At 48.4% G+C, this 27,833-nt stretch overlaps 1 protein-coding gene across 3 annotated transcripts in view; it reads right to left on the reverse strand.

Moving 5' to 3' along the window:
- PIGQ (phosphatidylinositol glycan anchor biosynthesis class Q) overlaps positions 1-19,822 on the reverse strand; it is a 38,217-nt gene extending 18,395 nt beyond the window's left edge. For 2 of the 3 annotated variants that reach the window (XR_012654649.1, XM_075059279.1), the window contains exons 1-6: positions 19,536-19,606; positions 14,766-15,466; positions 9,573-9,704; positions 8,238-8,358; positions 2,621-2,747; positions 1,444-1,597 (exon numbers count right to left, since the gene is read on the reverse strand). Coding sequence is in view for 2 of the 3 variants with exons in the window: in XM_075059279.1 (XP_074915380.1) it covers positions 1,444-1,597; positions 2,621-2,747; positions 8,238-8,358; positions 9,573-9,704; positions 14,766-15,439 (1,208 nt within the window). In the remaining variant the exon portion in view is untranslated. Of the gene's footprint in view, positions 1-1,443; positions 1,598-2,620; positions 2,748-8,237; positions 8,359-9,572; positions 9,705-14,765; positions 15,467-19,535; positions 19,607-19,800 lie in introns of those variants that run through there. The other variant, XM_075059280.1, reaches the window with a different exon arrangement.
- Positions 19,823-27,833: the final 8,011 nt, after the last annotated feature.

The following is a 27,833-nucleotide window of genomic DNA, read 5'->3' on the forward strand; positions in this document are numbered from 1 at the left end:
CCACACACTCCCCCACACACCCTGACATGACACCAAGCGGGTGTTCCTGCTGTAGCACCTGCCCCACCTTCGCTGGCTGCCTGCACACACACGCCTGCCCTTGTTTCACTGTGTGGTTTATTTCAGAAGGGGTTCTCAGGCTTCACCAACACCTGAACCAGCAAATTCTTCTGCCAGCTGCAGGAACGCAAGGTGTTGTGGTGGCTGTGTTGATGTGGGTGACTGCTATCCCTTCCTGACTCTCCACTGGGGGCACCTGGCACAGCAGGGCAGTTTGGTGCCAGTGGCAAGATAACATATAGCTGCTCTATACTTCTAACAAACAGCAGAGGTGGGTAGACTGGGTCCCTGCAGCTCACAAGGGAAAAGCAATCAGCTGAGAAAATGCTTGTCCTGTTTCCACTCACTGCACAATGAGGACCGAGGCCACTCCTCACAGACCAAAACAGAAATTCCAGTAATGAGAGGTGTTGGGAAGAGACTCTTCATTACTGACATTACTGATTTCGGGTGTAAGCCCTATGCTCACAACAGACTCAACTGATAAATCATATCTCAATATTTCTAACTATTCCCTAAACTACCCATAACTAAAGTTCTACTATTTCTTCTGTTGTTTGCAATGTAAAGCCCTCTGCTCACAGCCTGGGGAGGAACGATGACTATTCTGTACTTTATAAGCCCAAAGTTCCTTTATCTATTACCTTGTCTCTCATCCCCTTGGCAAGAGCAGCTATTCTCCAGTGGCCTATGTGAATCCTTGCTGCAGCACATGTTAATGGAGCGCAGGAACAGAGCACATCGGCAGGCACTGTTTGCACAATAATCCCGACATGCCCTGCACATGCCCCAAAGCCCCGTGTGCTCCCACACACTGCCTCAGAGCCTCTGCCCGGTTCTCAGGCTATGGGGCCCTCCAGTAGGTCCAGACAATGACACCGGGATGGTGTCACACCCATGCTGTAACCCCAAACCTGTCATCTGTGCTCCACGATGCAGACAAGAACCTCTGAAGCAGGGCAGAGGCAGGGACTCAGGGGCTACCAGAAGTACAAGGGTTCCCCTTTCCTCCTCCTCTCCTCCAGTTCCCCTCAAAACTACTGGGTCGGGTGCAAGTGAAGAGAGTACTGTAAGGCTGAATCAAAGGGGTGGAGTAAGCTGCTTTCTTGTCCTCTGCCTGTCACGTAGTTTTATTTTTCCAGGTCACTACCACAATAAATAAATATTTAAACGCAAGAAAACTGAAAGATAGGTTGCTTGTACTACTGTGGCCATCATTTCTACATGCCTAAAAGAATGCAATAAATTAATTGCTGGCTAAACTGTGAATTGAAGAGAACTACACCAGGAATGAATGCTCCACGAATTAAAGACATGCCTGGAGCGTGCCGTGGCCCTTCTTTCCAAATATACCCATGACACAGCCAAGAGAGATCAACTCACCTGGCTCCGTAGACATAGAAGCAGTAAATGTGGAAGGTCAGAAGTGCAATGATGTCGGAGAGGATGCAGAGAGCCACAGTCAGGCCCAGACAAGCCGACAGACCGACATACCAGAGGATCATCTCAATGAATGGGGACATCAGGTGAATGTAGCCTAATGGACATTGCAGAATGTCAGTATTTGACTGAGACATCCTCCTCTTGACCCTCTCCATCAGTCCTGTTGACTGATTCCCCCTGCCCTAGAACATTGCTCCAGAAATCATAGCCACGAAAACATGCCAGTAAAACTGGAAAGTTCCTTTAGATGCCATCTTCTGTTTAGGAGGGCCAACGAAAACTCTCTTTCCCCATAGGTTTCTGTCCAGGTGTGGCAGCTCTGTGAGAAAGGGGAAGATGTGCTCAGCTTGAACAGAGCAGTCACCTTGCTCCACATGTGATATGCTTTTCTAGATTTGTGTCCAGGTTCCTAATTACATTTTTAGCTGCATACATCAACCTTTACCACAGCCATTCCCCTTTTCTTGCTATTCCCACAAAAGCCACCCTATCTGGCTTTTGTAAAATAAAACAGTGTGGAGACATACAGTCTCTTTCATCATTAAAGTGGAGCGAAGTCACAGAAACAAGACCATACTTGATTGGTGAGCAAAGTAAATCAGTATAATAACTAAGGAGTTCACATCCATCACAACTGTACTCCTTCATCAAGACACTTATCAAGGATAGCAGGGGTGTGTCATTTCAAGGAGGGACTTGAAATAATAAAATTGCACTAAGGTGAAATCAGTGATAGGACAGGGTTGGCATTTGCATCCTGAGAGCACACTTCTCATCCCTATCCTATCAGCTGCCTCTTACGTGGCAAAGACTACAAAAGCCTACATAAGACCTAAAGCCTTCCCTTGGACACTCACCACTAATGGCACCAAATAAGTAAGCTCCATCGTGATTTGCAATTCTTGCAAAGCATCAGTGCAAGCGCTTTATTTAATATGCATGACTTCCTTGTGTGGGAATCCAACTTTGGCTTGAGTTCCCACAGCAGGAAGACTCACAGACAAGTTCATACTTGCAGTAGTGCATTTTGATTCATTATTCACCTCTAGGCAAACATTAAACACTCAGGAGGGAAGAGATGAAAAGGGAGGCTGAAAAGTAAAACAATTGCACTTACTAATCCAAAGATGGATGTGGTAAAGGAAGAAGCGGCCCAAAACTTGGTCCAAAGCTCGGTTCATTTTCAGTCCAGCTGGTGCTCCCATTAGCCACTGGAGCAGATCCTGGAGCTCTTCAGCTACGTGCTACAAACACATGGAAGCAAGGCACCTGAGATAAAAGACTTCTACCACACTGAACAGGTCCAGTGCACCTGTATGTGCTGCCCCCCAAAAAGTATTCTTACCACACCCTTCAAACCAATGGAAAAAAAAATCCAAATGACTACTTTACAACTAGTTAAATCAGAAATGCACCTTTATTGACTCTTCACTGAATCCAAACATAAGAGCAGAGAGGAAGCTGAACTGCTTAAATGTTCTCAGTGCTGGGAACACAAACCTAGTGTTTGTTTATGACCACCTCTTGTAGACTTGCACAATATTTCTTGGTGTAATGAGAGTTCTTGAAATAGGTGGCAAATGCTGGTGCACAAATTGACTTCTTTGCACAGTCAACTGAAATGTCAGAACTGAGCAAGTAATTTAACCATGGGGAAGGCTGTCAGGATTTTAAAAGGGGGAAGATGGCAGTGCACTTGCAGGCAAAAAAAGTGAATTTTTACAAACAAATAATCTGTACATGTTTAAAGCAGGGTAGAAAACACAATTATATAAATGTGTTTCATACATAAACAAACTTTCTTGATACTCTGTGGTGTACTAGGCAAGACTAACCATGCTGTATAGCACTGATCTTGCCTACCACTATCATGTCTCTCTGCAGGCTTCATGACAAGATACCCATGGCAAACCAGTAAAAAAGCCTAATGGAGGTCGTCCCCAAATCACCGAAGGCTTTGACTCACAACTTCTGGTGATTTAGTCCCAGGCTGATGTTGTTTACTGATTTTCTCTCTCCCCCCCACTACTCTGCTGGAGGTCCCCCTTGCAGTCGACAGGGCAGAAGATGGGGTGGCTCTGCTCCCTGGTAGTTTGCACCTGACCTACTCACCTAAGCTGAAACTAGCAGTGAAGTCCATTTACCAGGCTGTGAATTGAGGTAGCTGAGAGTGGTAACTTCCAGCAAACAGTTCAGGAACATACCCGGAAGAAATGACCTCTCACACTGTCCCGCATGAACAGAGGTTGTGAGTAAAAGCCTTCTACCTCTGAAAATTCTACTTACAGTCAAGTTCATGCAAGTGAATTGCACTGCAAATTGCGCACGTGTAGAAGAATCAAGACAAGTTAACTAAAGCTGATGCACCGTAGCCTACTTTTCCCGTCATTCATATGGATAATTTCCCTAAGGGGAAATTATTTCCAAGGAATGATTCCATTTTATTTATTAACCAACAGGATCCTTGCAAAATGAGTTTGTAAACATTTACTTTTAGTGTAGTGGCAAAATTAAGGGCTCCATCTTCAACTTGCCCAAAAGGATTGCCTTTTTATTTCATTCATTTTCCCTCTGTCTCACTGCAAGTCAAAACTGATTTGAACCCATGGATCTTGCCTCTGTGGCTGAGAAGTGTTAGCTGCTTTATAAATAGACTGTTTTTAATAATTAAAGTGTTGGACTGGTAACTTGGAAAAAGCATTTGGTGGTTTTAATGAAATATTTAAATGTTTGAAAGCAGTCCTTCAGCAAGGCTGTTTTTCAGCACTGAATACTTCTGGAGGCTGCCAGTCTCAGAGGTGCTACTAAGTTCTGAGAGAGGCACATAGCTCTGGGAAGGTGCCCTAGCTTGCTGTTATTTAGCTGGGCAAGGCATTTCAAAACATGATCCTTAGGCATAACCTTGCAGGTTGTTTTCCAGCCAGATATTTTAGGACTGATCAATAGCAAGTACAATCAGGAAAGGTGACTGGGAGTCCAATTCTCCTGTTGTAGTCACGAATACTGAATGTGGCCAGTATTAATAAATAAGATACACTGAATCGGAAGTGTTTTGTAAAGAGGTGTAGGGACATTACCAAACTGGAGACTAAAGCTAATACGGTTTAGATGAGAACACTGTGGAAATATTTTCTTTACTGTCATGGTCTTCTTTCTAGTCTCCATATGCAGAGGGTCTAACGGTGATGTGACATTGATGGAGAAGGACACGCAGCACGCTGCAGGTGGGCACCGGGAAGCACAGTGCGAACTTCCTGAGCGGAGCGTCTAGTGCAAGTCAGAGCAAGGAAAGTCAAAGCACTCCCTACTAGACACACCTGCCCTGCATCTGCTGCAGGCATTTGGAGCTCTAAGTTATATACTATTTTACAAATTAACATCTAAGAATATTTTTCAGGAAGTGTCCTCTCTGCTTGCTTTGTTTATGGATTAGCAGAACATGACTGAATAGGAACTTACATCCAATTATCTCTAAACCCCAGTAACATTTTTGGAGGCACGATCTATCATAAATATTTAACTGTTTCAAAGAGATTACAGCTTAAGAAAAAGAGACAGCAGCAAAGATGAAAGAGGTGAAGGAGCAAAAAGCAAACAAACAAACAAACCCCCCCAAAACCCCCAAGATGGTTTATAAGCAGTTTTTTTCCAAACCAGACAAATGTAGCACTTTGAGTTGGGTATTTTTGAAAGAAGGCTGTCTCGTGGAAGGCAAAAACAAGAACAACCATTGGGAAGCCTGGTGGGATTGAGGGAAGGAGGAGGGTAGGAGTTGTGAGGGCACCTACAGGGAGAAGATTATTCAGATTTTCCATTCTTGGATTTGAAAGCCTGCTCCAAAAATCAGCCCTTCATATTGCATACAGCTAGTCACCAGTTACTCCCTAGGTGTCTCTGAATCACATCTGCCTCATTTACTGACAAAAGCAACTTGTTATTACAGTCAGCACAGCGCAGCTCATCAAGCTGTGAAAGTGGGAGCTGCAGTCAATGATGTCTTGTGCATCATCAACAATTGCTAGCTAAGTGCTGATTTGAGAACCATTATATCAGGGGATGACGAATGATGGCTAGGGAATACGGTTTCATCCTCACATCAGCAGGCTGAGCTTGTGACCCTGGCAGTTGTCGAGAGCCAAAATAACCTGCCTGCATCTGCTCCCTTCCAGAGAGATGTTTGCTTGGAAAAAAAATGAACACTGTATCCAGACCCCACACAGCTACGATTTTGTCAATATTAAAATCAATCAATCAAACCAATAAGGTTATATGTTATATAAGGTTAGTTTGTCAATATTAAAATCAATCAAATCAATAAAGTTAAAATAAGGTTATGTATATAACCTTATAATATATAATAAACATTGTAATATACATAATGTTCTATTTACTAACAGATACAGAGATGCAAGGTCAATGCCATCATCAGATCTGGGGCATTTTTGATATATCAAATGCAGAATAGCAAGGAGCATTAGGGAAGGAAAAGTAACTCGTTCTGCATATGGGAAAGTTTGCATTACTGAACTTGGCAACACATAAGCACTTGAGAAAGCCCAAGTGATGGGAATAATGTGTACCAGATGGACACTCAGCAGCAAAGAGGAAACCTACTGCTGAATGGCTAAGGGGAGATTTTGCTGTCATACTGGAAAAGAAGTAGTGCTGGCTTGCACACCACATGCTGAAGTCATTGGTATATTTTGGGATTACTCAGATCTGCATTTTTTAAGGCCTGCACATAATGCATATAAATCAATGCCCACCGAAGGCAGTAAAAGGACTCCAAATGATTTTTATGTCCACAATCTAATATGCTTGAAAGAAGAAACTAAGGCTGGAAAGTAAGAAGAGTTGTAAGTGGCCTGAAGTGATAAGGCTGGAGAAGCAGAGAAGAAAGGCACTGACTGACTACCAGGCCACCCACACAAGAAGGAGTTAGCACTTCCAGGAAAGTAAGTAAACAGCTCTTGCTGATAGCGAGGTAATAAAGTCTGCACATGTAGGAGACATGGTGAAAATAACTGACACTATGATGCCTAAGCTGAGTGACAGCTGAGCTAAATTACTGAAAGAGGAATGAACAAGCAACTCTCACAAGCAAGCCTATCCAGGACAGGTGCTGGGATTGGATACACCTTGAGCACAGAGAGCATCCATCTGCCAAAGACACTGGACAGATGGAACCCCTCCTGGAGCCACCTGTGCAAACAGGAGTGCAGCCAAAAGCCACTTCCTTGCAGACTTGTTAAGAAATCAGATTTCTGAGAGCTGGACACTTAGAGTAATCCCACAGGGAGAGCTCTAGTGAACTTAAATGTCTCCAGCTGAAATATCTGTAAAGGAAAAGACTTAGGAATAAGACTTAGAAAAATATTTTTAGTGTATAGCTCAAATACAAGAGCAAGTGTATTGCAAGAATTGTGGTCCTTTCTACCCCACCACTGCTGCTGAATAGTGTCTGCAGCAATCCTTAAAACATGCAATCCTTAGAAGTTTGACTATGAAAGAGAACAAAAATAGCAATAGTCACAATCCACAGCTATGCTGGACAATCCATACACACTTTCTGAAAGCACAGCATGTACAAGAATGATCAGAGACCTATGGCTTGTAACAGTTAAAAGGTTAGACATGGACCAAGCAGATCATCATCAAGGGAAATGTGAGCTCTTCCCAAGAGAGACAGCATAAGTAGGAAAAATAAATTGCTGCTGGAATTCTCTAATCAGAATAAAATTCCTCCCAACCAAGAAGCTGGAGAAAGAACCAAGAGGATGTTCTCCATCTGCTAGAAATAAACCAGTGGAAAGATCCACCTTCCCTCCCAGAAATGAAAGGAAAGTGGGCAGAGAAAGGATTAGGCTGTACAGCTGCATGACAGTGCTCAACATTGGCCGCACGTCTATTCCCAAGACACACAAGCTCTTACAACAGAGCTAACTTCAGATTACTGGTCTGGTCTCCAGCCTCTGAAGTACATTATATGTTCCTTTCTGCCACTAAACAGATATATTGGAGTACTGCACCTAAAATGAACCACCAGAAAAGCAGGATAGTATGAGTCATACTTGTTCTTCATGAATTTATGCTGATGCCAAGGGATCTTAGTGGGCAAGAGGAGTTGTGTTTGAGAAAAATCACAGGACACAGCAAGTTTTCCTAGCTTACCATCTGTACACCAGAGCTCTTAGACAGGATTTCAGGTGTTTGTATCCTGACTAGCTAATGCCTTTGGATTTCCCCATGAAATTCCTCTCCACAAGCACAGCTGCACTGCTTATCAAGTTTGACTTTTCAGCAGTTTATCAGATTAAACCCAGGTTACAGCTTTTTTTTTTTTTCCTCCAAACACCCCATATAGCAACAACTTGAGGATACTTCCTGTCGACTCCAGAATAAAAGTATTCTGGCTTGATAACCACTCAACCTGCAGCTGCAGAGCTCTGTCCAAGCCATAACTGTTACTTTAGGAGCTGGAACAGCCCTCTGGTAAATATCTAATTACTATTCACTGCACACGCAAAGCAGAGCTGTGTTCCTTTTGAGCAGTCCCAGCAGGCTTGATTTGAAGATTTCACTGTTCTTGAGGAGACCTAATTTGCATGACTTCAGACAGGACTCTCTCTGAAATCCTTGCGCGTAAGGCATTGCCTCCCTACAACTACCCCAGGCATCAAGAGCTGGTCAGTACCCACAGCAGGTGAAAGAGAAACGGCTTTGGCCAGACTTACATCAGCCACAGGGATAAGAGTGTCAGCAAGGTGACCAATTCGGTTCTTTCTGTACAGCCAGGACATCAGCAGTATCCCCAGAGCCACATCAATCAGCAGAGAGACAAAGATGTTGGCTTTCCTGCATGCAGGATAAAGAGAAACAGTGTTAGAGAAAATGGAAGGACAGTGTTTAATGTTTCAATGACAACTGTTGGCTTCACTTACATAGCATCTTTAATGTCCGAGGGACACCAGGACAATTTACTGAAGAGGCACAGTGTAGAGATCTTTTGACTTTCACTGGTGTGCTGCTAGTTCTGCGGCCAGACACAGAGCCACTTGGAGCCTGCCACACCACAAAACCTTTTTTAGTAAGGTGAGTGAAGAGTGGGATTGAAGCTACAAAGAGGAATGCTAGACAAAGTGTGTGTGTGTGTGTGCGCACGTATATACACACACACACTTGGGCGGGGGGGGGGATTTACCAGTACTAAGGGCACCAGCACCTGGAGTATCCACATCGAGATCAGATGGCTTTCCAAGAGGTATACTTTAGTTGAACCACTAGTCAATGTAATAAATAGTGTTGCTGGGTACATAAATGTACCCAAAGGGGCTGCTGAACTGCCCCTTCGCTGCTAGAGTTTCTGAATGAAATTCCATGACGTGAGTTATTCGGGAAATCAGATTAAACAATCACAGTTACTTTTGGCCTTCAAATCTGCTAATCTATTTTAAGTGTTCCCTGGGAGTCTATTACTGCAGGATCAGAGAACCACACAGAACAAGACTCACTGTGTAATGGCCGTAGGGCATTCAATATCTGTCTCGGATCTCTGCCTCTCCCTGTTCCACTCCCTGCGCTGCGTGTTTACTTTTTCTGTTACAGTGACTTTGTTACGGCTGTTGGAGTCTCTGGTCTGCAGTTACTGCAAGAAAGATTCCCCAAAAGAGTGGGTGAAAGAGGGGAGCATTTAAACCTTTCTGCTCTTATGGAAAGTGCCACTGAATACTGATTGCAGTTTTTGGTTAACAGCGGCATATGTGAAAGCAACGAGCTTGTGGGAGTAGTGATAGCAAAGCACTACACATATGGGCGCAGTACAATCTTTCTGTGGGCAACATCCCGGTCGCCTTTCCCAGGCTAGGGAAAAAGGCATATATATGACAAAAGGTATAACTAATATAAACAGAGTGCAGATTAAAGATCTGTAAACTAGCAGGGAGTAGAGCAAGGAAGGCAATGTGACATGGTGCAGTGAGGACCCCGTAGTGCTGTGCAGGCACAGGATCCATGGTTTGGGTTCCCCAGAGACAGGGCTAGACATGCATGACTTTATGTGTACTCTATACCTCATTAGTTGAGTCTGGTTTTGAGCCTTCTTGTTGCTGCTGATGACCTGGAGGTGCTGCAGGCGATGTCCCAGCTGCTCACAAGTTGAGAGCTTGCTCCATAAGAAAGACAAAGGCCAAAACTTCAGCACCCTGCAGAAACACCATGGGAATGTCCCCTTTTGTTTTTGCCATATAGCAGGCTGTCCAGCATACAAACTCCATGCAAAATATTCAGTGTAAAGTTAAGGTTGTATAACCAGGGATGGTGTCAACGTATTATGATTAAAGAATATTAGATGTTAACTACTCTCTTAAAGAGTAACAGAATTAAGGCAGCTTTTCCAGACCAAGACGTGTAAAGCAGACAACCCAAACACTCATTTCCATTCTGTAAAACCACATGCCTCGCTCTTCCAAGGAAGCCAGAAGACAACCCCAATTCCATCCTGTGCTTTGGGATACATCACTGGGCTTGTACACTGCTCTCAGTCTCCAGGAGACTGGAGTCAAGGCAGTTGTGTGTACAGCGCAACAACACAACATGGTGCAACTGCTTCACAAATCCCAGTATCTCTAATCGCAAGTCTCTGTCTAGTGTGAGCTTGGTGTTACAAACAGCTGTGTTCTCCCTGCAGTTTCTGTCCCTTTTCCCCTCTTTTCTTTTTCTTCCACTTGATCCTTTTCTTCTTTTTTTTATTACTTCCAAATTCCTTTCTCAGGATCTTCATGTCTATCTTCTCTCCACTACCTTGCCAAGGGTGACCAGCATTATGTTGATAACACAACATTTAGCATTTAATTAGGTTTCAAAGTTAACATCCACATTAGGCTTGTAGGGGAGGAAATATTCACATGGTTCTTTCTTTATGACTCAGAAGAAAAGTACTAAATGATGCTCAATTATTTTGGGGAGTTACTTGTATTACCACACAACCTATCAAGAAAGGAACAATGGTGATTTGGGTAGTCTAAAATGATACCACTGGATGCAGGCTGGTCAAAGAATGCACAGTAGCGGTACAGCAACACAAAGCACCGTGTTTGTTGTAGGGAATAAATTCTGATGTGGATATAATTTGGATCACTTCTTTCCTGTACACAACGGTTGTTTCACTATTTTCACAGTGTCTTACTGTTTCTCATTAAAGGTCCAGGAATCTATGTTCACTTTTAGTCACTTCCTTCACCTACTCTTTCTTAACTGCTTTGGCATATTCCTTCAGTTTACATTCATTCCAAACGCTAAAATTATTCCCGGTATCCTGCTTAGCTTTTGAAATTGTACAGCTGTTTGGATCATTAGTGAGCGTGGCCTGCAGACGTCCCTGCAATGTGTGCATGCCTTCCCCAGATTTCATCTGGAGGACTTCAGCCTGTCAGCCAGCAGCAGAGTGCCTTCAGAACTGGCCAGGACAAAACGCAGGATGGGCAGACTGGGGCTCTGGCTGCTATTTATACATTTTACACAAATTGCAAAGGTATGGCTCATTCAAAATCCTGCTTGGTTCACTGTGGTTGCTATCCCCTTCCTCCCCACATCGTCCTGAGCCCTTTCAACCATCCTTCATGCAAGGTTTGTCAGCTTAAAAAACAGAGTGCTGAAGTCTCCCCTTCCCCCTCCCCATTCAAATTTCAGACACATTGGGTTTGAAATACATGCAGTGTACTGTGAATCACTCTTAATTTGAGGCCTCCAAGTTACTCAGCTCTTCGTTACAGCCTCCCACCTTAGAGATAAATGAATGCACTGTTCTTCAGCTGACTTGTCAGGCGGTAATATCTAAAGTGGCGGAGGAACAAGCGCCATGCAGGGGAGGGAGACATGGGGGGGACTGCACTGGCCACTTATCTCAAAGACCTGGGTTCGCAGATTCACCGAGGCACAAGCGCAGATGAGTTTTCTCTTCCAATTATATCCTAGCCCAGTGGTTACAAATTCTGGTGTGGCAAACCTTTGCTAGAGCAGAACATTGCACTTAAAATGCAAAGAAGAGGGAAGGAGAAATGCTCTGCCTGTGTGGTAGAGCTACCATATGTAGAGATGACTGAAGGTGAAAAATTACTGGTCAAACCAACAGCTGCCAGACCATCTCAGTTCAAGTAGAAAGCAACAGCTCTGGGGCCCTGTGCCGAACACTCACTGGGCTGACAGCCTCCCCATCCTCTCCCAGCAACATGTGTCTCCTACCATCCACTGCCGCTCCACAACTCCAAGCTAGACGCAGCTAGCTTGTGGGTCACCCACCGACCAGACCGCCCCTGGTCAAAGGAAAGGACAGGCTGCTGCTCTCTTCTGCCTGAGGAATGTCTTGCCCAAGCGAGAATTATTTCCAAAGCAGTCTCATCCCCAGGAGCACCCAGCGTGCACCCACTGCAGGCTGCAATGGGTAAATGCATCTCCTTGATTGAACTGGATGGGTTCAAAAGACATGTCAGAGGTCTGTGCTTGTCTGTACTATGACTGACTATTTTCTTTTCACTTAACATCAAGAGAACAACCTCTATTCCACTTACATACTTTCTTTGGAAAGTATGTACTTATTTACATAAATAAGTATTTACATACTTATTTAAATAAAAATACAAACATACTGCAAAAAGCTCAATAGTTGCAAGATGTGCTACTGTAACTCTCATCTCCAGGAGTACTGAGGAAGAAAGCCAAAAATATTTCTTGTGTGGTCTCCTACCCCTATGCATATCGATTATGCATTGCCATAAATGCTCCCACTTGTTTACCACACAGTATACAGAATGATTATCAGAAGTGCAATGGAAAACCAACCAAATAAAACAAACAAACAAAAAAACAGTGATGATGTGTCATTGCATTATTTAAGCAGCAGGAGATCTTTGGGGTATTTCCAAATATAAGGAATTTTAGCAATAAATTAACATAGCCTGCACAAGTAAATCTCGATTTTCCAATTCAAATTTTTTTCCAAGAGTGAGAGTGGATTTTTCAGATATCAGATGAAAAGCGATCTTTCTGAATCTGAATCACAAGCAAATATTAAAGCTCCATGAACGAGAACCCCCAGCTGTCGTCTTGCTCGAAACTACAGGAACAGTGCCTCCCTTCTGGATGAGGAATCAGAGGTCATGGTGTTTGTAAACGGACTTGTTTTTAAAAAGAGCACACAGAGTTTATTGCCTCAATACCAAATCATCCTGATGTCCCCAACAGCACACTAGAGACCTTCGGTGGTAATGGAAATCATGCACACATGTCCCTCCGAAGAGAGAATTGCAATAGCCACCCCATAGCACAAGGTGGTGCTGAAGAAATGCCTTAATTTGAGAAGTACAGGACTTGAGAGCACTCGGTGAGCTTGGATGGATGTCAGTGCTCACTTGGAGATTTCTAATGCTGCTGCCCTGCTTCCCTGGTGCAGATGCACAACAGTGGCATATCCAAAAAAGCCCCAAGCCTCTGCAGCCTGAGATGACATCACTGACCTTTCTTTAGCTTGTCAATGATGTTACTCCTTAACATCACAAAAACCTGGGAAAGAAAGAAGCACTGTGACCAGGAGAAGCAAAAACCTGGTAGATCTTATTTTATGGGATGTCCTGTCCCAGCACACGGAGGAGGGGACTGGAAGGACACCTGCACATGACATCTTGAACCCTCTCTGCCTTGTGTATTTTGGCACAAAGGAGGTTGTACCACACATCACGTGCTAAATTGAACCAAATTACATTAAATGACTTAGAAGGTCAAGCAGGAGGTTTGTTATAAAGCCAGGTACTAATCTCTGTTCTCCAAGACTGATGTTTTAAAACATCCGTAAGATAAGTAAATATAATGCTGATACTATGGGTGAATAAAACAAAGCAGAAAGAAACCTGTAGCAACCTCCCAAGGTTAAGAACAAGTTCAACCTAGGTTTACACACAGCAAGCCTTGCATTCTGCCTGCTGGTATGTATAGCTGGCTGCTAGTCTGGCTGCTGCTCTGGCTCTGTACTGGGCCTAGGAAAAGCTGAAATCAAAATAGCTCCGGATACGCTGGGTAGCAGCTATCTGTGCCCAACCTGCCAGACTGAGCTCAAGCTCCCAAGTTATGCTTAGACTGTGGCCTTCTGGAAACAAGTGAGACTTGGGCTTAACCTGACTCTAAGCCTGGTCTGAGTCCTAGCACCGATCAAGATGGGCAAGTCTGACCTTGAGACCAAGTGCCTATGCAGAAAAGGATCATCCTGTTTGTTGGTAGTCACATACAGTCCATGGACAGCCAGAAAAAGGACCTTCAGAGCTGACACCCAATCTTCTACCCAACCACAAAGTTCTGACTTAGTTATCATTAATAACATTAACGCATAGTCAGTGTCTACAGAGCAGTCCCAGGAACCAGTGGCTCCTGATTATATCGGGTTTGTGTTTGACTCTAAATCCCTTCCAATAGAGCAGTCCAAAACCAGACAGTTTTCCCTTTGTGTACCAAAATGCATAACCCAACTGTTTAGAAAATCTTTGCATATGAAGAGTTCCACTGTAATTTTTTAATGACAGTTTCTTACAACTGGAAACCTGTTAAAAGACTCCATTCCCCATACCCTTAGGCTGTACTTGAGAAGATTTATCCATGAATACATTAGTAGCTGTTATCCAAATTTCATCAATTAAAGTGTCCCCTTGCAGCTTGGAACCTGAACTCCACTCCCTTCTCTGGCACAAACTCTCTAGGCAGGCTGACCAGATGTGTTATTAAGCTTTATATGCAGAAGCTTCTCCCCTTCCAATCTGCTCAGAATCGCTCTTTAGTGCAAGCACTTGCCACACATTACATTTGAAGCAACCTATTCGGTTTCATGGTTGCGACAACAGGATTTCACCAAGGATTCATATTGACCAGCATTCCCTGTAACCTACTATAAGGTGCCAAGGTTGCAGCACCACCATCTGTTAGAGAGACTATGGATTTAGACACAGTATTTGCTGACGTTTCACAGCTGTGGAGGGACTCATAGCAAACTGGGAGTAGTGAGTCCCAGCTATCAAGCCATTAAGGAGCATTAAGCCTTTTAGCCTCGCGTTTTCAACGGAGCTCCCAAAAGTTTAACAGCAGCTCTGCGGCAGCCTGTTTCCAACAGAATGATTTTGTATCAACTGTATTTCTCACTGGGGTTGAGCAGGAACCCTGCAAATGCCTAAACATGAATTACATTTCCATGCAAAACGTAAGCTGGCCGATGTCGCATTACTTACCTGCTCCTGCAGATCCCAGAGATAAGTGAAAGCAGGAATGTCAGCAGCATGCACGCAGGCACAGAGGCCTGCTTCATCAACTCCACGATGATACTAGCTTCAACGCCATCTGACTGCCAGTGGGTCAGCTTGATGGGCCCATCGTCGTATCGATCCGTCATGAACAGTATCTTACTCTTTGCAACTGTGTCAAAGACGGCAGAGAGCTTTGAAGCATCATCTGCGTTGTGGTCAGTGGAGGTAGCTGTGGCCAAAGGGGGATGTAGATGGGAAAGCATGACTTTGCGCTGGTCATAGTATACCAAGATGATTTCTTCCTCCTTAGGGTTGTTAGAGTGTTTCTGAAGGGTAGAACAGCTCCAGAATTTGCTGTCTCCCTCTTTGCTTATCTGAATCCATGGCTCATGGGAAAATATTGTCCCAAGGTCTTCCAAGAACTCACTCAGACTCTCTTCTTTCTCTTGTTTGCTGTTGCTCCATGAGCCAAGCACCGAAACACTGACTTTAGTCACCCGTTGGACTTCACTGAGATACTGCTTCACCTGGACAGGAATAAAAGGGAAATGGACCACAGCAAGGATAACAGCAGAGTTCTGTTCGGAGATCCAGCGCCCGATCAGAATGCCACTTTCTGCTGAAGAGCAGCAAGAAGGAAAGAAGACCTTAAGTACCATGGCAGTGATCCTGGAAGAACGGTACACCTGCCAATAAACACAGAAATAAAACTTGAGAACGGCAATTAAATGCAAGGAAAATTTGAGCTGACCAAAGCCACTGGGGAGGAGGCCCAGTCAAGTTTTAAAACACTAAGTCCATCCATTCACCTCTGCACTGAAACTAGATAATGACATTAGTGACAGCCAACAGGGATTTCAAATCAGAGGAGTATTTAGGAGGTTCCCAAGAATCTGCAGTCTTTAAAGTGAGGGGTGGTGAGTTTCTCAGCAAAGCCCTTTTCCCAGTCCTGGAGCAGTCTTTCATGATACTGCAGCGATAAGCACAACCCATCAGACTGGCCAAGATCAGGAATCCATCCAGCCTCAGATCTTGGATCTGATACTGGATGCGCTTGAGCACTTCCTAGAGAAGGGACTACATCATAGCAGACCGTGATGCATCTGGGGAATTTCCTTCTATTACCGACAATCAAATAGTGGTTTATGCTATAAAGCCAGATAACTTCAGAGCCTCCTTTACCATCTAGGAATGCCGAGCTGTGCTCTGCAACAACCTCACTGAACAACCTTGGTCAGATCACTCATCTCTTCTTGTCTCACTCCCCTCATCTGGAAACAGAGGTGATGATTTTGTCAAAAGGGACTATAGTGATTAACGGATTGAAGTTTATGTAGTAGTTTTAATTCATTAGATACAAGATCCTAAAAAAGGAGAAGCATCTCTGCTTTATCAGTGTTCTTTAGCTACAGTATTTTTCTTCACGTCATTAAGCAAACATCTCAATGGCTTTGTAAGACTTTTACAAAAAGGAGCTTTGAGGCAGTTGACAATGTCTCTTTAAATAAGGTGGAGGTTTCTAACAGAAATATAATTGCAGTAAGGAGGGCGCTGGCGCAGAACAGTCGGCATCCGGCGCCCGTTGTCCTTTCCCGTCCTTCAGTGCTTTGTTAGAGATGTGAAAACTCTGCAGGCCCCCGAGGCTGGCTCCTCTGCGAGGGACCCAGTCAATCGGAAAGAGGAACACAGAGTGTATTTATAACACGTAGAGAGGATGCGCAACGTGAAGGTCCCTGGTGGTTTTGTTTTCTCTCTTTTTAATACAATACAATTGATCTAGTAAATCTCAGCACCTGGCAATTTGCTACGGCATGGAGGAGGCCATGGGGAAGCAGCAAAGGCGAGTGATTAACCTACTCCCAGTCCCACAGCCCTGCCAAGTACAGCAGTAGGAAATGTCTGCTCACGGATGAGTTGTCAGCCCCTCGAGGCAGCAAGGTGAAGTTTCCTTGGTGCACAGCTCGCTCCTCTGATGGGAAAAGCACCACAGCTGCTGCGTTTGCAAGGAATAATGGGTTTTTTTCCTGCAACTGAATTTTCCTTTTTACTGCAAAGCTCCAAAGCACACCCCAAGACTTCCCCTCAAACAGGCATAAGGGTGCTCGTAAGGGACTTTGTTCGCATCATGCTGCTGAAAGCAGTGAGTATTCGCAGGTGCTGAAGGCACCAAGCATCATCCCTTGCTGCCCCACAGACTCTCCAGCCCACGGCAAGATTTGGAGGCCACAGAGGGACTTCCACCTCTCCCTCTTTGACCAGAGGGATAACCTCAGAGACGTAGAGTCTGTGAGGAAGCAGGATCTCAGAAGAACCTCAAATAATATGTGTTTTTCCAAAGGACTGTAAGCCTCCAGCAGAAGGGAAGCAGAAGGATATATCAAAGGAAGGGTAGAAAAATGGCAGATGTGACACCCCGAGACTGTAAGGGTGCAGGACACCAGGTGTGGGAAAGACCAAAGACTTACAGTACAACTGAAAAATGTCATCTTTCACCAGACAAAGTTTAATGACTATTAGACCCAAATGGACTGAAAAACAAGACATCCAAGCTTATTTTTCACTTCTATTGAAATAGCTAAGACTCAGGTATTTTTTTTGTGTTTTCTTTCTGGAAGACCACATAGACATCAAAGGACAGACATCCTATCTAGAAGAGTTGCTCCTGACACACATAGAAAACTTTGGGGAAAATCAGCTAACAGACACAATTAATTAGGTTGGTCTTTAAAAAAGTTTGAAATAAAACCTGCCCCCTACATTTTGCTTTCTTTCTCTTAGAAAGACTGCAGTTTGTCCAAGGATACTGGCCAAAATAGTCTTCCCTTCACTGCCTCTCCTACCTCCTTGCCTAACTCAGGTTGTTAAAGAAACATTATCAGGCGAGATGAAATCTGCTTCATGATTTAGCTTTAGGTTTGAAAAAGGATTTTCATTCTTTTCCCCTAAGGCCCATTGACATATTCCCAGGAAAAAGGAAACAAATCATATAAATATAGGGGCTCTGAAAGGTAAAATAACACATTGAACACATGGTGATTGTACATTCATGCATATGCTCAGAAATTATTTAAAATAATATAAATTTAGCTAGAGCGATAACATTCTAGCTGTATCGTAATACCAAAACTTTAGAAGTGAAGTTTAGCAATAACTGAATACTCTACAAACTGAAATTGAGCTTGATATTTTAAAGAAACCAGAGAAAAATGAAGAAAATAAGTACTTGAATGGGTTTTTTCAGTATTTCTTTTTTAATTACCAAAGCTACCACCAGTAATATTGAACAGATAACTTTTTAAAGTTGATTTTTTTATTATTCTTTTTCCTCAAGAGATGTCACGGTTGTTTGAGAGTATCGTTACAAGACACTTCCAGTGCCTCTGCATGGCTGTCCTTCTTAAAGGTTTGTCCATCCATTGGACATTTTGGAGAACAATTATCAACTGACTCCTAATTAAAACATTTATTTTCCACTAAGATTTTTTTTAAAGATAGCCACAGTCATCTGGGAAAAATTCTTACGGAGGAGAAACACTTCTCATTCTTATCTTCTCTAGTTTGTGAGTTTTTCCTCTCACACCTTCCCCAACCTTTTAAATTAACTTAGTTTTATGCAGCTGACTACTTTGGCTACAGCTCAGGTTAAATAATACCTAAGCACACCATCTGTCCTTTGGCTGCTGCAGATATGGCAGAGAAGACTGATACAACTTTCAGGCTGTACAAAATATCTCAACAGTTGAAAACCAGCCGATCAACTATTCATATGTTAATACAGCATACAGCAGTAACCAGGGAGCCAGCCTGGGAGCTCAGGCGGCAGGGCTTGTATTCCCAAATCCACTACTGGTCCTGCATCCTACCTTATTCATTTCAATAGACTGAAATCTAAAGTTGACATTCTAAATGTCACCACGGCCAACTGTTTCACTGCTGGTAATTTTAACAGAAATATCCTACCAATCTGCTTAGTCCCTGCTCATAAAGTGCCTAAAGTCTTCCAGATCTGCCCATTTCTGTTGGAAACCCCCAGCTTTTCCCCCGAGATCCCACAGATCATCGATGCAACGATCTCGGGCGCAGCAAGACCAACAGCGGACACCGCCTAAAACGCAACAAACAAAGACAGTACCCCAGGGCTGATTCGCTTCAGAATTTTAGACAGAAAAGCAAAGGCGAACAGCGGGACGCAGCCCCGGTCTCACCGTGCAGGCTGCCCCGTTGCCACCTGCCATGCCAAGGGGTGCCGACCCCGTGGCACACCCACGCCTGAGCACCCCGAGGTCTTTCCACGGCCACCAGGCCAGGAGACAGAGAGAAAGCCCTGACAAGCTGGCCACGGCTGTCCCAGGGCAGCAGGAGCAGGGCTGTCTCCCCGCAAAGCCCACCGACCTCTTGCTCACCCGGCTTTTTTGGCGGTTTTTAAATGTGATCTTAAGGCACGGGTAGGCCGAGAGAGACACCAGCAACGAAATGCCTCCTCCCCGACCCCTCTCCTTCAGGTCTAAGGCAGATTTAACCACCGGCCCTCGGGCCGCTCCTACAACGCCTACGGGGCCCCGCGCTGCCGCCCGCAGCCCAGGCTATCCCCGGTAAGGGCTGACGCCCGCGGCCAGGCCTCGGCGCGGGGGGAGCCCCGGGGCCGGGCCGCTGAGGGCATGAGGGGCCGAGGAGAGCCCCGCGGCCGGGCAGGCCTCCTCGGCCTGCGCCCCCCTCCCCGCCGCCGCCCCGGCCCGTCCCGCCGCTGCCGCCTACCGCCCGCTCCGCCAGACCGGCCGCTTCCGGGGACCGGTTGCTCGGAGACGCCGCTGGCGCCGGGCTGTGCACCGCGGCGGGCCCGGCCGGCGCCGGCAACCGGGCTCCCGCGTTCCGCCCGCCCTGCGGGCCTGCCCGGCGCCCCCCTCCCGCCCTTCCTCGTTCCCCCCTTGGTTTTTAAGGCCGCGTCCCCCAGCAGCCTGGAGAGGGGCCCGGTGCCGCCGCGGCGGGGGTCTGCCCCGGCTTCCCCGGCGGCGCTGCTCACCGGAGGTTCGCCCCAACGCGGGGCCGAGAGAGAGAGAGAGGCGGCGGGGCCCCGGCTGAGCCGGCCGATAAGGAGCGGCAGCTCGCCCAGCCCTCAGGCACGCCATCACCCACCCGGGCCTGGGGCGAGGGCAGGGACTCGCCTTCCCTCGTGGGACCCCGTTGTGTGTGTCCCCCCCCATCCCCACAGGCCAGGGACCTGCCTTTCCTCACGGGACCCCGTCATCGCTGCCGCTTCAGCGGGTCTCTCCGGCCTGGCAGAGGCCCGTGGGTGCAGGTGCCGGTGTCCCGGAGCTTCCCTCCTGGGAGCCGGCAGTGGGTTGGGGCCGTGGGGGTGCCGGGAGGACGCTGGGCAGCCGGAGAGGGGGTCCCGCATGGAAAGGGAGAGTGGGTGTGGAGGTGGAGGGTGCAGGCCCCACAGGGATGGGCTGGAGAAAAGGGTTTGGATTTTTTTTTGTTGGGAGCCGCAGGATTGGAAATAAGGTGGGGGAAGATGCGTTTTTTCTGGGAGCTCAAATGAAGGGAGGGGATGGGACAGGCTTATCCGAGTCCCTGCTGCTGGGCTCGCTCCTGGGGCTGCCTCGCTCTGCAGGGAGAGGGGGTCTGGGAGGGCACCGCAGGGTGTCCGTGGTCTTTAGCACTCGTTCCAGGGCCAGGAAGAAGAAAGGGTCCTCTCTGGGGTTCGTTTGCGGTGGGAGGTGGTGACTGGACTCGGGTCTTGGACATCAGCAGAGGCCGAGGAGTCGTGCAGCACCGTGCCCGTGCCGAGGGCTGGAGTGGGGAGATGAAAACGCCCTTCCCTCTGCCACCGCACCCTGCCAGCTTCTCCCTGGCCCCTGCTGATAAAGGCAGCGGCTGTGGTTTCTTAGCCCTCCTCTCCGAGGGGAGAACAGGACGGCTGGGCAGGCTCAGCCCCAGGACATGGGTTGGTGTGAGTAATTCTACATGCCCATATGCAATTTCCTCCATGCAGTAGTTGTTGCTTCCCTGTAGAGGTCAGGAATGCAGCATGGAATGAGTTACCTTTATTTTACCATTCTCCTGAAGTCCGCTGCAAACCCAGCGTGCCAGATAGACCACGGCTGCCAGCTCCGGCCTGGCCTTACCCCACCACTCATACTCTGGCATCATGAAGGTGGAACAATGGCTATATAAAAACGGTGTGCAGGGAAGAGAAGTATTTATATTATCTTTGCAAAACCACACAAGGATTCAAGAGAGTGGTGATAAGTTTGCCAAGGCACCAACGCGTGGCCAATTCTGAGTAGCTCAGTCCTCCTTTAGCTACTCTGGTGGGTCCAAGAAACTCGGAGCTGGTCTAGTCCTTGCTTCTGCCATCTGGAGAAGCTGGAGGGCAATAAGGCAGTCAAGTATGGGGACAATGCCCAGCTATGGGCGCAGTGGAGCTCACAGCCCACCAGCAGACCCAAAGCTCAGCGGGGTTGCAGTGGAACCAACCCCACTCCCCCCCTGGGTGTTAGGCTGGGGTCACCACGTGGTACCCCAGGGTTGGCGGGGCTGTAAGGGGGCTTCACGCAGTACTTAAAGACTTTTACACAGTTCTCCCCTGCATCTGCCACAAAGAGGTGCCCGAAGGAAGAACAAGCCACGCCAGCAGGCCTCCGCAGCCCTGCGGACACCAGGCAGACAGGAGCCCCATGCTCTGGGAACAAGTGGACTGTCCGTCGCTGCTCATCTGCCACCAGGATGCTGCCATCCACGTCAACGCAGACCCCAGCTGGGTTGCCAAACCGGTGTCCGTATTTGCTGCTGAGGGAGCAGAGGAGTTTACGGCTGCTCATGAAGACCTTGACGTCTCCACACTCCTCGCTTACCACAAAGCCTCCGTTGGGTGCTGGACTGACGTAGCGAGGTCCCTGCAAGTTGGGGACCGAGTGGATATTGAATGTCTTGAAAGCATGGTCCAGAGCAAAGCTGTGGACTTGACCTTGTGCATAGTCTGCTACCAAGATCTTGCCCATGGAGTCTACTCCAATACCCCTGGGGGAACCAACCTGTCTGATTTTTATCCATTCCCCCTTGGAGGGGCTGGTGTGAGGGTTGAAGACCCAGATGGCTCCATTCATCATGTCGGCTACAGCCACCATTCCCGTCCGAGTCACAGTCACATCTTCTGGCAAGAAAGTGCCACTTTCCTTCCCCATTTGCTGGCAGGGCAGGGACTGGAGTGTTTGGCCTGTGCTGCTGAGGATGTGGACCCAGGGAGCACTCTCAGCTGTCATGTAGATGGAGCCATCCAGGGAGCAATGGATTCCACTTACTTCCCCATAGCGGCTGCCAGTGGGGTTGGGGATCCGCCGGACCAGGTCATCCTGGCAATAGTGGAGGAGGTTCTTAATGTTGTCCAGATCTCCGCACAGGCTTTTGGCCTTATCCACCAGCTGGTGGACTTGGTGCTGTGTCACCATGCCCATGCCACGCTGGCTGCTCAGCAGCGGGCTGGCTGTCTGGAGTGTGGTGATTGACTTCAGCTGGAGGGTGTAGATAGTTTTCAGAAGCTTCTCCTTTTGCTGGCTGGTCTCCAGAGTGTAGTCCATGACAAATCTCTCGTCCCTGTTTGGGGGAAGCAGTAGGACCGTTACTGTCCCTGCCTGCTGCCATCTCTGGGGACATGCTCTGAGCTCAGGTGCTTGCTGTCTACCCAGGGTCAAGGTGTTGGTATAAGTCTGGATTCACTCCAATGCAACAGAGACCAGATCATAGCCCTGCCAGCTAATTACGTGCTCAGGATATAAAGAAAAACAGGGACCATGACACAAAAATGAAAGAGTCGGCAAGCTGGATCTGCAGCTGGAGGAACCAGCCAAAAAGGTCCATTGACCTCAACAACAGCTTGGCTGGTGCCAGATCTGGCCTGAGGATTTATGTGTAAAGGAGCTCCCTGTGTGTGAGCACACTGAATGGAATCTCCAACTCTCCAGTTCCTGGGGTTAGTGGCTTCTCTTAGGCCTTTAACACTCCTTAACCCTATTTTCTGTAAGCCTCATCTCTCCAAACCATGCTCAGTCCATGCTAACACTTGAGACACTGAGGATGACTATTCCTCCGCTCCCACATGGGTCAGATGTCACACTTGGCCAGCATGTGTCTTTGCTAAGGGCAGCCCCTTCCCCATCCAAATAAATTAAGTTATTCCTGAAACAGCCAACAACTTGTCAGAAAGAAGAAGGGAGGTACTGCTCTGAAGGACACATTCAAACTACACAATTTTTTCGGATGCAAGAGCCACCATGAGAACCACAATTTCTCTTTTGCCCACTCTGCCTCTGTTTTAAAACCATAAGAAATGAGTCCCCCAGAAGGCAGAGATGACAGCCCGGCTCTGCTGTGTGCTCTCCAGGGGCTGGCTGGAGCACAGCTCGTAGCACACAGCCAGGAGCTGGTAAGAAAAATGTTAAGAGAAATGTGGCCTATTAAAGTTCCTGGAGAGGCAGAAGTTAACTTTCCTTTAAATGTGATTATAATTAATATTATAATGGACACACCTGACTGTTCTGAGTTGTTTGCAAGCCACCGCTCCACCTTTATCGCCCTGTGTCCCATGATTGCCTGGTATCATGTGCTCTATACTGCCTGCAAAAGTAACGCTTCCCCAAACCACAGCTGAAGGAAGCTGGGCTGGGCTAAGGCATACTGGGTGCAAATTGTCCTTCCTGTGTGCAAATAGCGCAACTATCTAAAAGTCATCCCCTGAATACTTGCAGAACTATCAAACACAAATATATGATGGTGGGGATGCATGTGAATATGGAGGGAATCCAATTTCTGCTGCTTTTGGGACCTGGGAACAGCTTTGCCACCTTCTTCCCCAAAGTGGTTGTGCTTTGTGTCTCCAACAGCAGAGACCTGCTCGGTGGAAGCAAGCCCTCCACCACCCCCACCGTGACTGCTTGTTGGGGTCCTCTTTCAGAGCTGGACACTGTTCAAAATCCAAGAAACTGGATTTTACAGATGGGAAAACTGAGTCACCATCAGGGAGCCGACGTACCAGCTACGACACACGCAGCACCAGGAGTGTGCACCTCACTTCCCAGGCACTGGGCACCCAAAGCTGCCATCAGACCCTCGATGGTGTTTCCTGAGCCAAGCCTGAGCTGCTCATTCGTGGGTCTAAGCCCAGAAAGAGGGCCCTGATGCTGTCCCCAGCACAGCTCAGGCCAACGACCATGTGTGACCATGAGCCCAGCTCAACAGGACTTGTACCTCTGTCCTGACGTCCTGGGGGCTGCCTGTCCTTCCCTGGCAGCGCTGCCCTCCTACCGGCTCCGTCCTGCTCCCTCGCTGGGCTCAGGGCAGCGTGGCCGAGGGATATTGTGTTGTTAGTGACGGGCAATTGCCCTTGAGTCTGGGTAAACACAAAAGCTCCTTGTGCTGACAACCAGAAGCAGCGAGACAAGGGCTGATATGCGTGGTTTTTATTCCCTGCTGGTCTCATGCCCAGAGAGAAGGTGCCTTTTCTCCAGGATCGGTCTATGTCCCATCTACCGGCTCCTGCCAGAGGGAGGAGAAGCCCCAAGGTGCCCAGCTGCAGGGACAATTTGGGGTTTTTATCTAGAGGCAAAGGGGTTGATTTGCTGCACCTCAGCCTTAGCATGAGACGCAGCTGCCAGGGTGGGACAGGGACACTCTCACACCCTGACTCAGGGCTCCTGCCTCATCTCACTGCTTCTTCACTGCCTGCCTGTGCGCTCCCAGCTTGGGCATTGTGTGGTTGCGTGCCTCAGTCTCCCCACTTGCAGAAAGGAGACTGGTGATTTTTGCCATGTCAGGCTTTGAGGTCCAGCAATGGAGAAGCTCTAGGAAGAGCCAGGACTCCTGGGCACAGCCCCCCTCTCCATCTCCACACTGCTCAACCCTGGCTCCCCCCAGATGGGCAAGGCCATGTTTGGAGTTGACGGTGGCATTTGTAGGTTCAGCTCAAACGAACAGGATTGGGAGTAAAAGCAGAGTCAGCCCAGAGCAGCCTGCGAGGGGCTGGTCAGAGTCTGCCCTGCCTCCCTGGCAGTGCTTGCTGACAGTGCTCGGTCCACCCTTGCCTGCAGTGAGGTCAAAGCATCTGCCTTAAGCCTGACCAAAGTGTGAAGAAGTTTGTGTCCATTCATTACTCAGCTGGGCAAAAGGTACATGAAGTTTGGATCAGACTCACCCCATCTTCTGGAATGCTTGGAGGGGCTGTGTGTGCCTGGCCCTTCAGACGAAGGAAGTGGGTTGGGGTCTGGCTGGCTGCAGGAGCTGTGGGATGGGGATCTGCCTTTGAAGCCCCAGGGATGGGTGGTCCTCTCTCCGTGTGTTTAGGGCCCTTCTGGTCCTGTATCAGTGTATCCCCGAAGCTCACAGCATCTGGGAGGCTGCTTCAGACCTATTACCAGCCAAAATTACAAAAATAACTTGACGTGACAAGCACTGGGGCCGCTCCATCCAAGCCCCAGCAGGATGGTAGGCAGCTTCAAAAACCATCTCCCAGGGCAACAGGGTCTGACCTTTTGTTTCGCTGTTGTGTGCTCCATCACCAGGATAAACAAACACAGCCTGGCCCTGGGGCTCCCGTTCACCTTTCCAGGACCGTGGCTCTGTCACAACCTGTTTGAAAGCCACCCCCGGACCCTAGAAGACGCCTGTGTCATGTCAGGGCCCTGGCACAGCCCATGCCCACGCCGACACCGGGAGCTGCAGGGTTCAAGGACAAGGGCATGGTCAGGCTGCTGGCGCTGGAGATGGACCAAGGGGAAGAGTTTGGGTCTGGTTCAGGCTTTCCTGGAGCACATTACTTGCAGGCACCAGTGGTGAACTTCTCCCTTTGCAGCTTTTCCCCCCCTGGCCCAGGGACAGCAACGCTTGCTTGAGTGTTCACAAGGAACGCGCAAGCCCTGGGTCTCTGCCAGTCCCCATGCCCAGGGAGACAGGCACAGCACCTGCCTGGCACTGTGCATGTGTGCAGGGAGCCAGCGGGAGATCCCATGGGATAAGCCGATGTCATTGCTACCTAGTCACAGACTTGTGGAAAAAACCTCAAACCCATCCATTGAGAATATTTCCCTGTCTAGAGCACAGTTCCATGGCTGGGGAGAGGGTCAGGGGGACGTGGATGGCCGCTGTGTCAGTGGAGTGTTAATTGTCGTGGTGCAACAAAACCCTCCTGTAGCTCAGGTCCATGCTGGATGCCAGAGCACTCCAGCCCTGAGGGTCCCAGCAGTCCCCAGCCTGCTCCGGATCACCATCAGCACCGGGAGATTTTGGCTGAGGGCTGTGATTGTTTGCTGGGAGCAGAAGCGGGCGGTCGTGGGGATGAAGCGGGGTGGCGGGTGGGTGTCCGGCTGGCTGGAGCTGGACACGGGCTTGTCATTTCTTTGTGCAGATGTGAGGCAGCTCCATCTGTCTGAACAACCGGGGGGATGATTGGCACTAATTATCAAAAAGATGCAACGTACTGTGTGCGCGCGTGTGTGTGTGCGCGCACAATAGAAAGTGGTGTCCCAGGACTGCGCAGGAGCTTTCGGTGGGAAGCTGGAGTACCCGCTGCACAACCACACGCAGAAAACATGATGTCCAGCCCGAGCAGAGCCCCTGTCCCAGCTGTACTCCCCCACTGTCCCTGAAATGCCTGCAGTGCCCAGCTGGGGACATGCAGGGGCTTGGGGGACACCGGGGGACAGTGCTTTCGGAGCCTGATCCCCCACGCAGGCTGGGACTGGGGCTGGGGCTTCCTAAACCCAGTTACATGGAGGCAAGAGCAGGAATTCAGCTCTTCAGGCATCACAGAAAGCCCTCCAGGAAGGAAGGTTGTAGCTACTCTGGTCCCTAAAACTGCGCTGGCACTGTCCTCTGGCCAGCATGGGCACCCCGGAGTCCCCGCTGCCAGTTAGCTAACCTGTAGAGAAGATTCTCCAGGGTCTGATAAGGGCTGAGCTGACGTCTAGGCTTCTCCCTTGTTGTGTTCATCCTCCGCAGCCTCCTGCTCTCAAAAGGCTCACAAGAGGATTAGGAAGTTAATCCTCTTTGAGACATCAAGCTCCCCGTTGAGCCTGACCGAAAGGGCCAAAAACTGTGAAGCACAGCGGGGCACTGGCACAAAGCCTCTTTCTTGCCAGGAGCAGCCCCACGGGGGAGTCCCAGCTAACCTTGGTGGCAGCGTCCCCATTGCCACCCCCTTCCCCACCTGCCCCAGACACCAGCCTGTCCTCAGGGCCATGGGAGCCAGGCAGTGGTCCCCCCACGCTGGCTCCCTCCATCCTGCCCTGGCCTGGCTCCTGCAGCCTCTCCACACTGGCTCCAAGGGGGTGGTGGGAGGAAAACAAAGTGTCCTCATATCCTGGCAGGGGACAGCATCCCCAGGCTATACGGAGCAGAAGCTTTCTGCAAACACAGCCCCATGCTCAGCCTGGTGGGGAGGACTCTGGAGGTCCAGGGGCACTGCTGAATCCCAGGGGCATGGGTATTACTAGAGCAAAACTATGTGCCAGAAACATCCTCTTATGGATGGTACCGGGCCATTTGGTCTTCCAGGAAGGGTCACTCCAGCTCTTGGCGAGGAAGCGTGCAGGCTGGCGTGCTGGTGTGCTGCAGGCTGGTGGGCACCGGCTACATATGGGCGAGGGAGCAACTGCACTTTCTGTTCCCCCTTCCCGCCCCAAACACAAACTGTCTACATCCTTGGGTAGCCCACACCTAAAATTAGAGAGGAAATAGCAGTGGCTGTGGGGGTTTGACCCCCTGCAGCCCCAGATCTGGGAAAATGATGTGGCTGTTTTGGCTTTGCAGCGGCTGCTGCCTGGGATGGGGGAGCCAGGGCTGCCCAGGCACCGTACCTGGCCGTGCGGGTGCTCCTGGGTCTTCAGGCAGCTTCTGCCTTGCAGGAACGTTTCCTCCTTCCCTCTCAACTCTTTGACCCTCAGCATCTTCCCCCGCACCCCAAGGGTGCAGCAGCAGGGAGCACCCAGTCCTGCTGCTTCGGTGCTACTCAGCATCTCCTGCATTGCCTCGGTCCCAGCAAGCGCTGGCCCCCTTGCATGCACC

This window comes from Buteo buteo, chromosome 29 (assembly GCF_964188355.1).
Source record: "Buteo buteo chromosome 29, bButBut1.hap1.1, whole genome shotgun sequence".
NCBI classification, from domain to species: domain Eukaryota; kingdom Metazoa; phylum Chordata; class Aves; order Accipitriformes; family Accipitridae; genus Buteo; species Buteo buteo.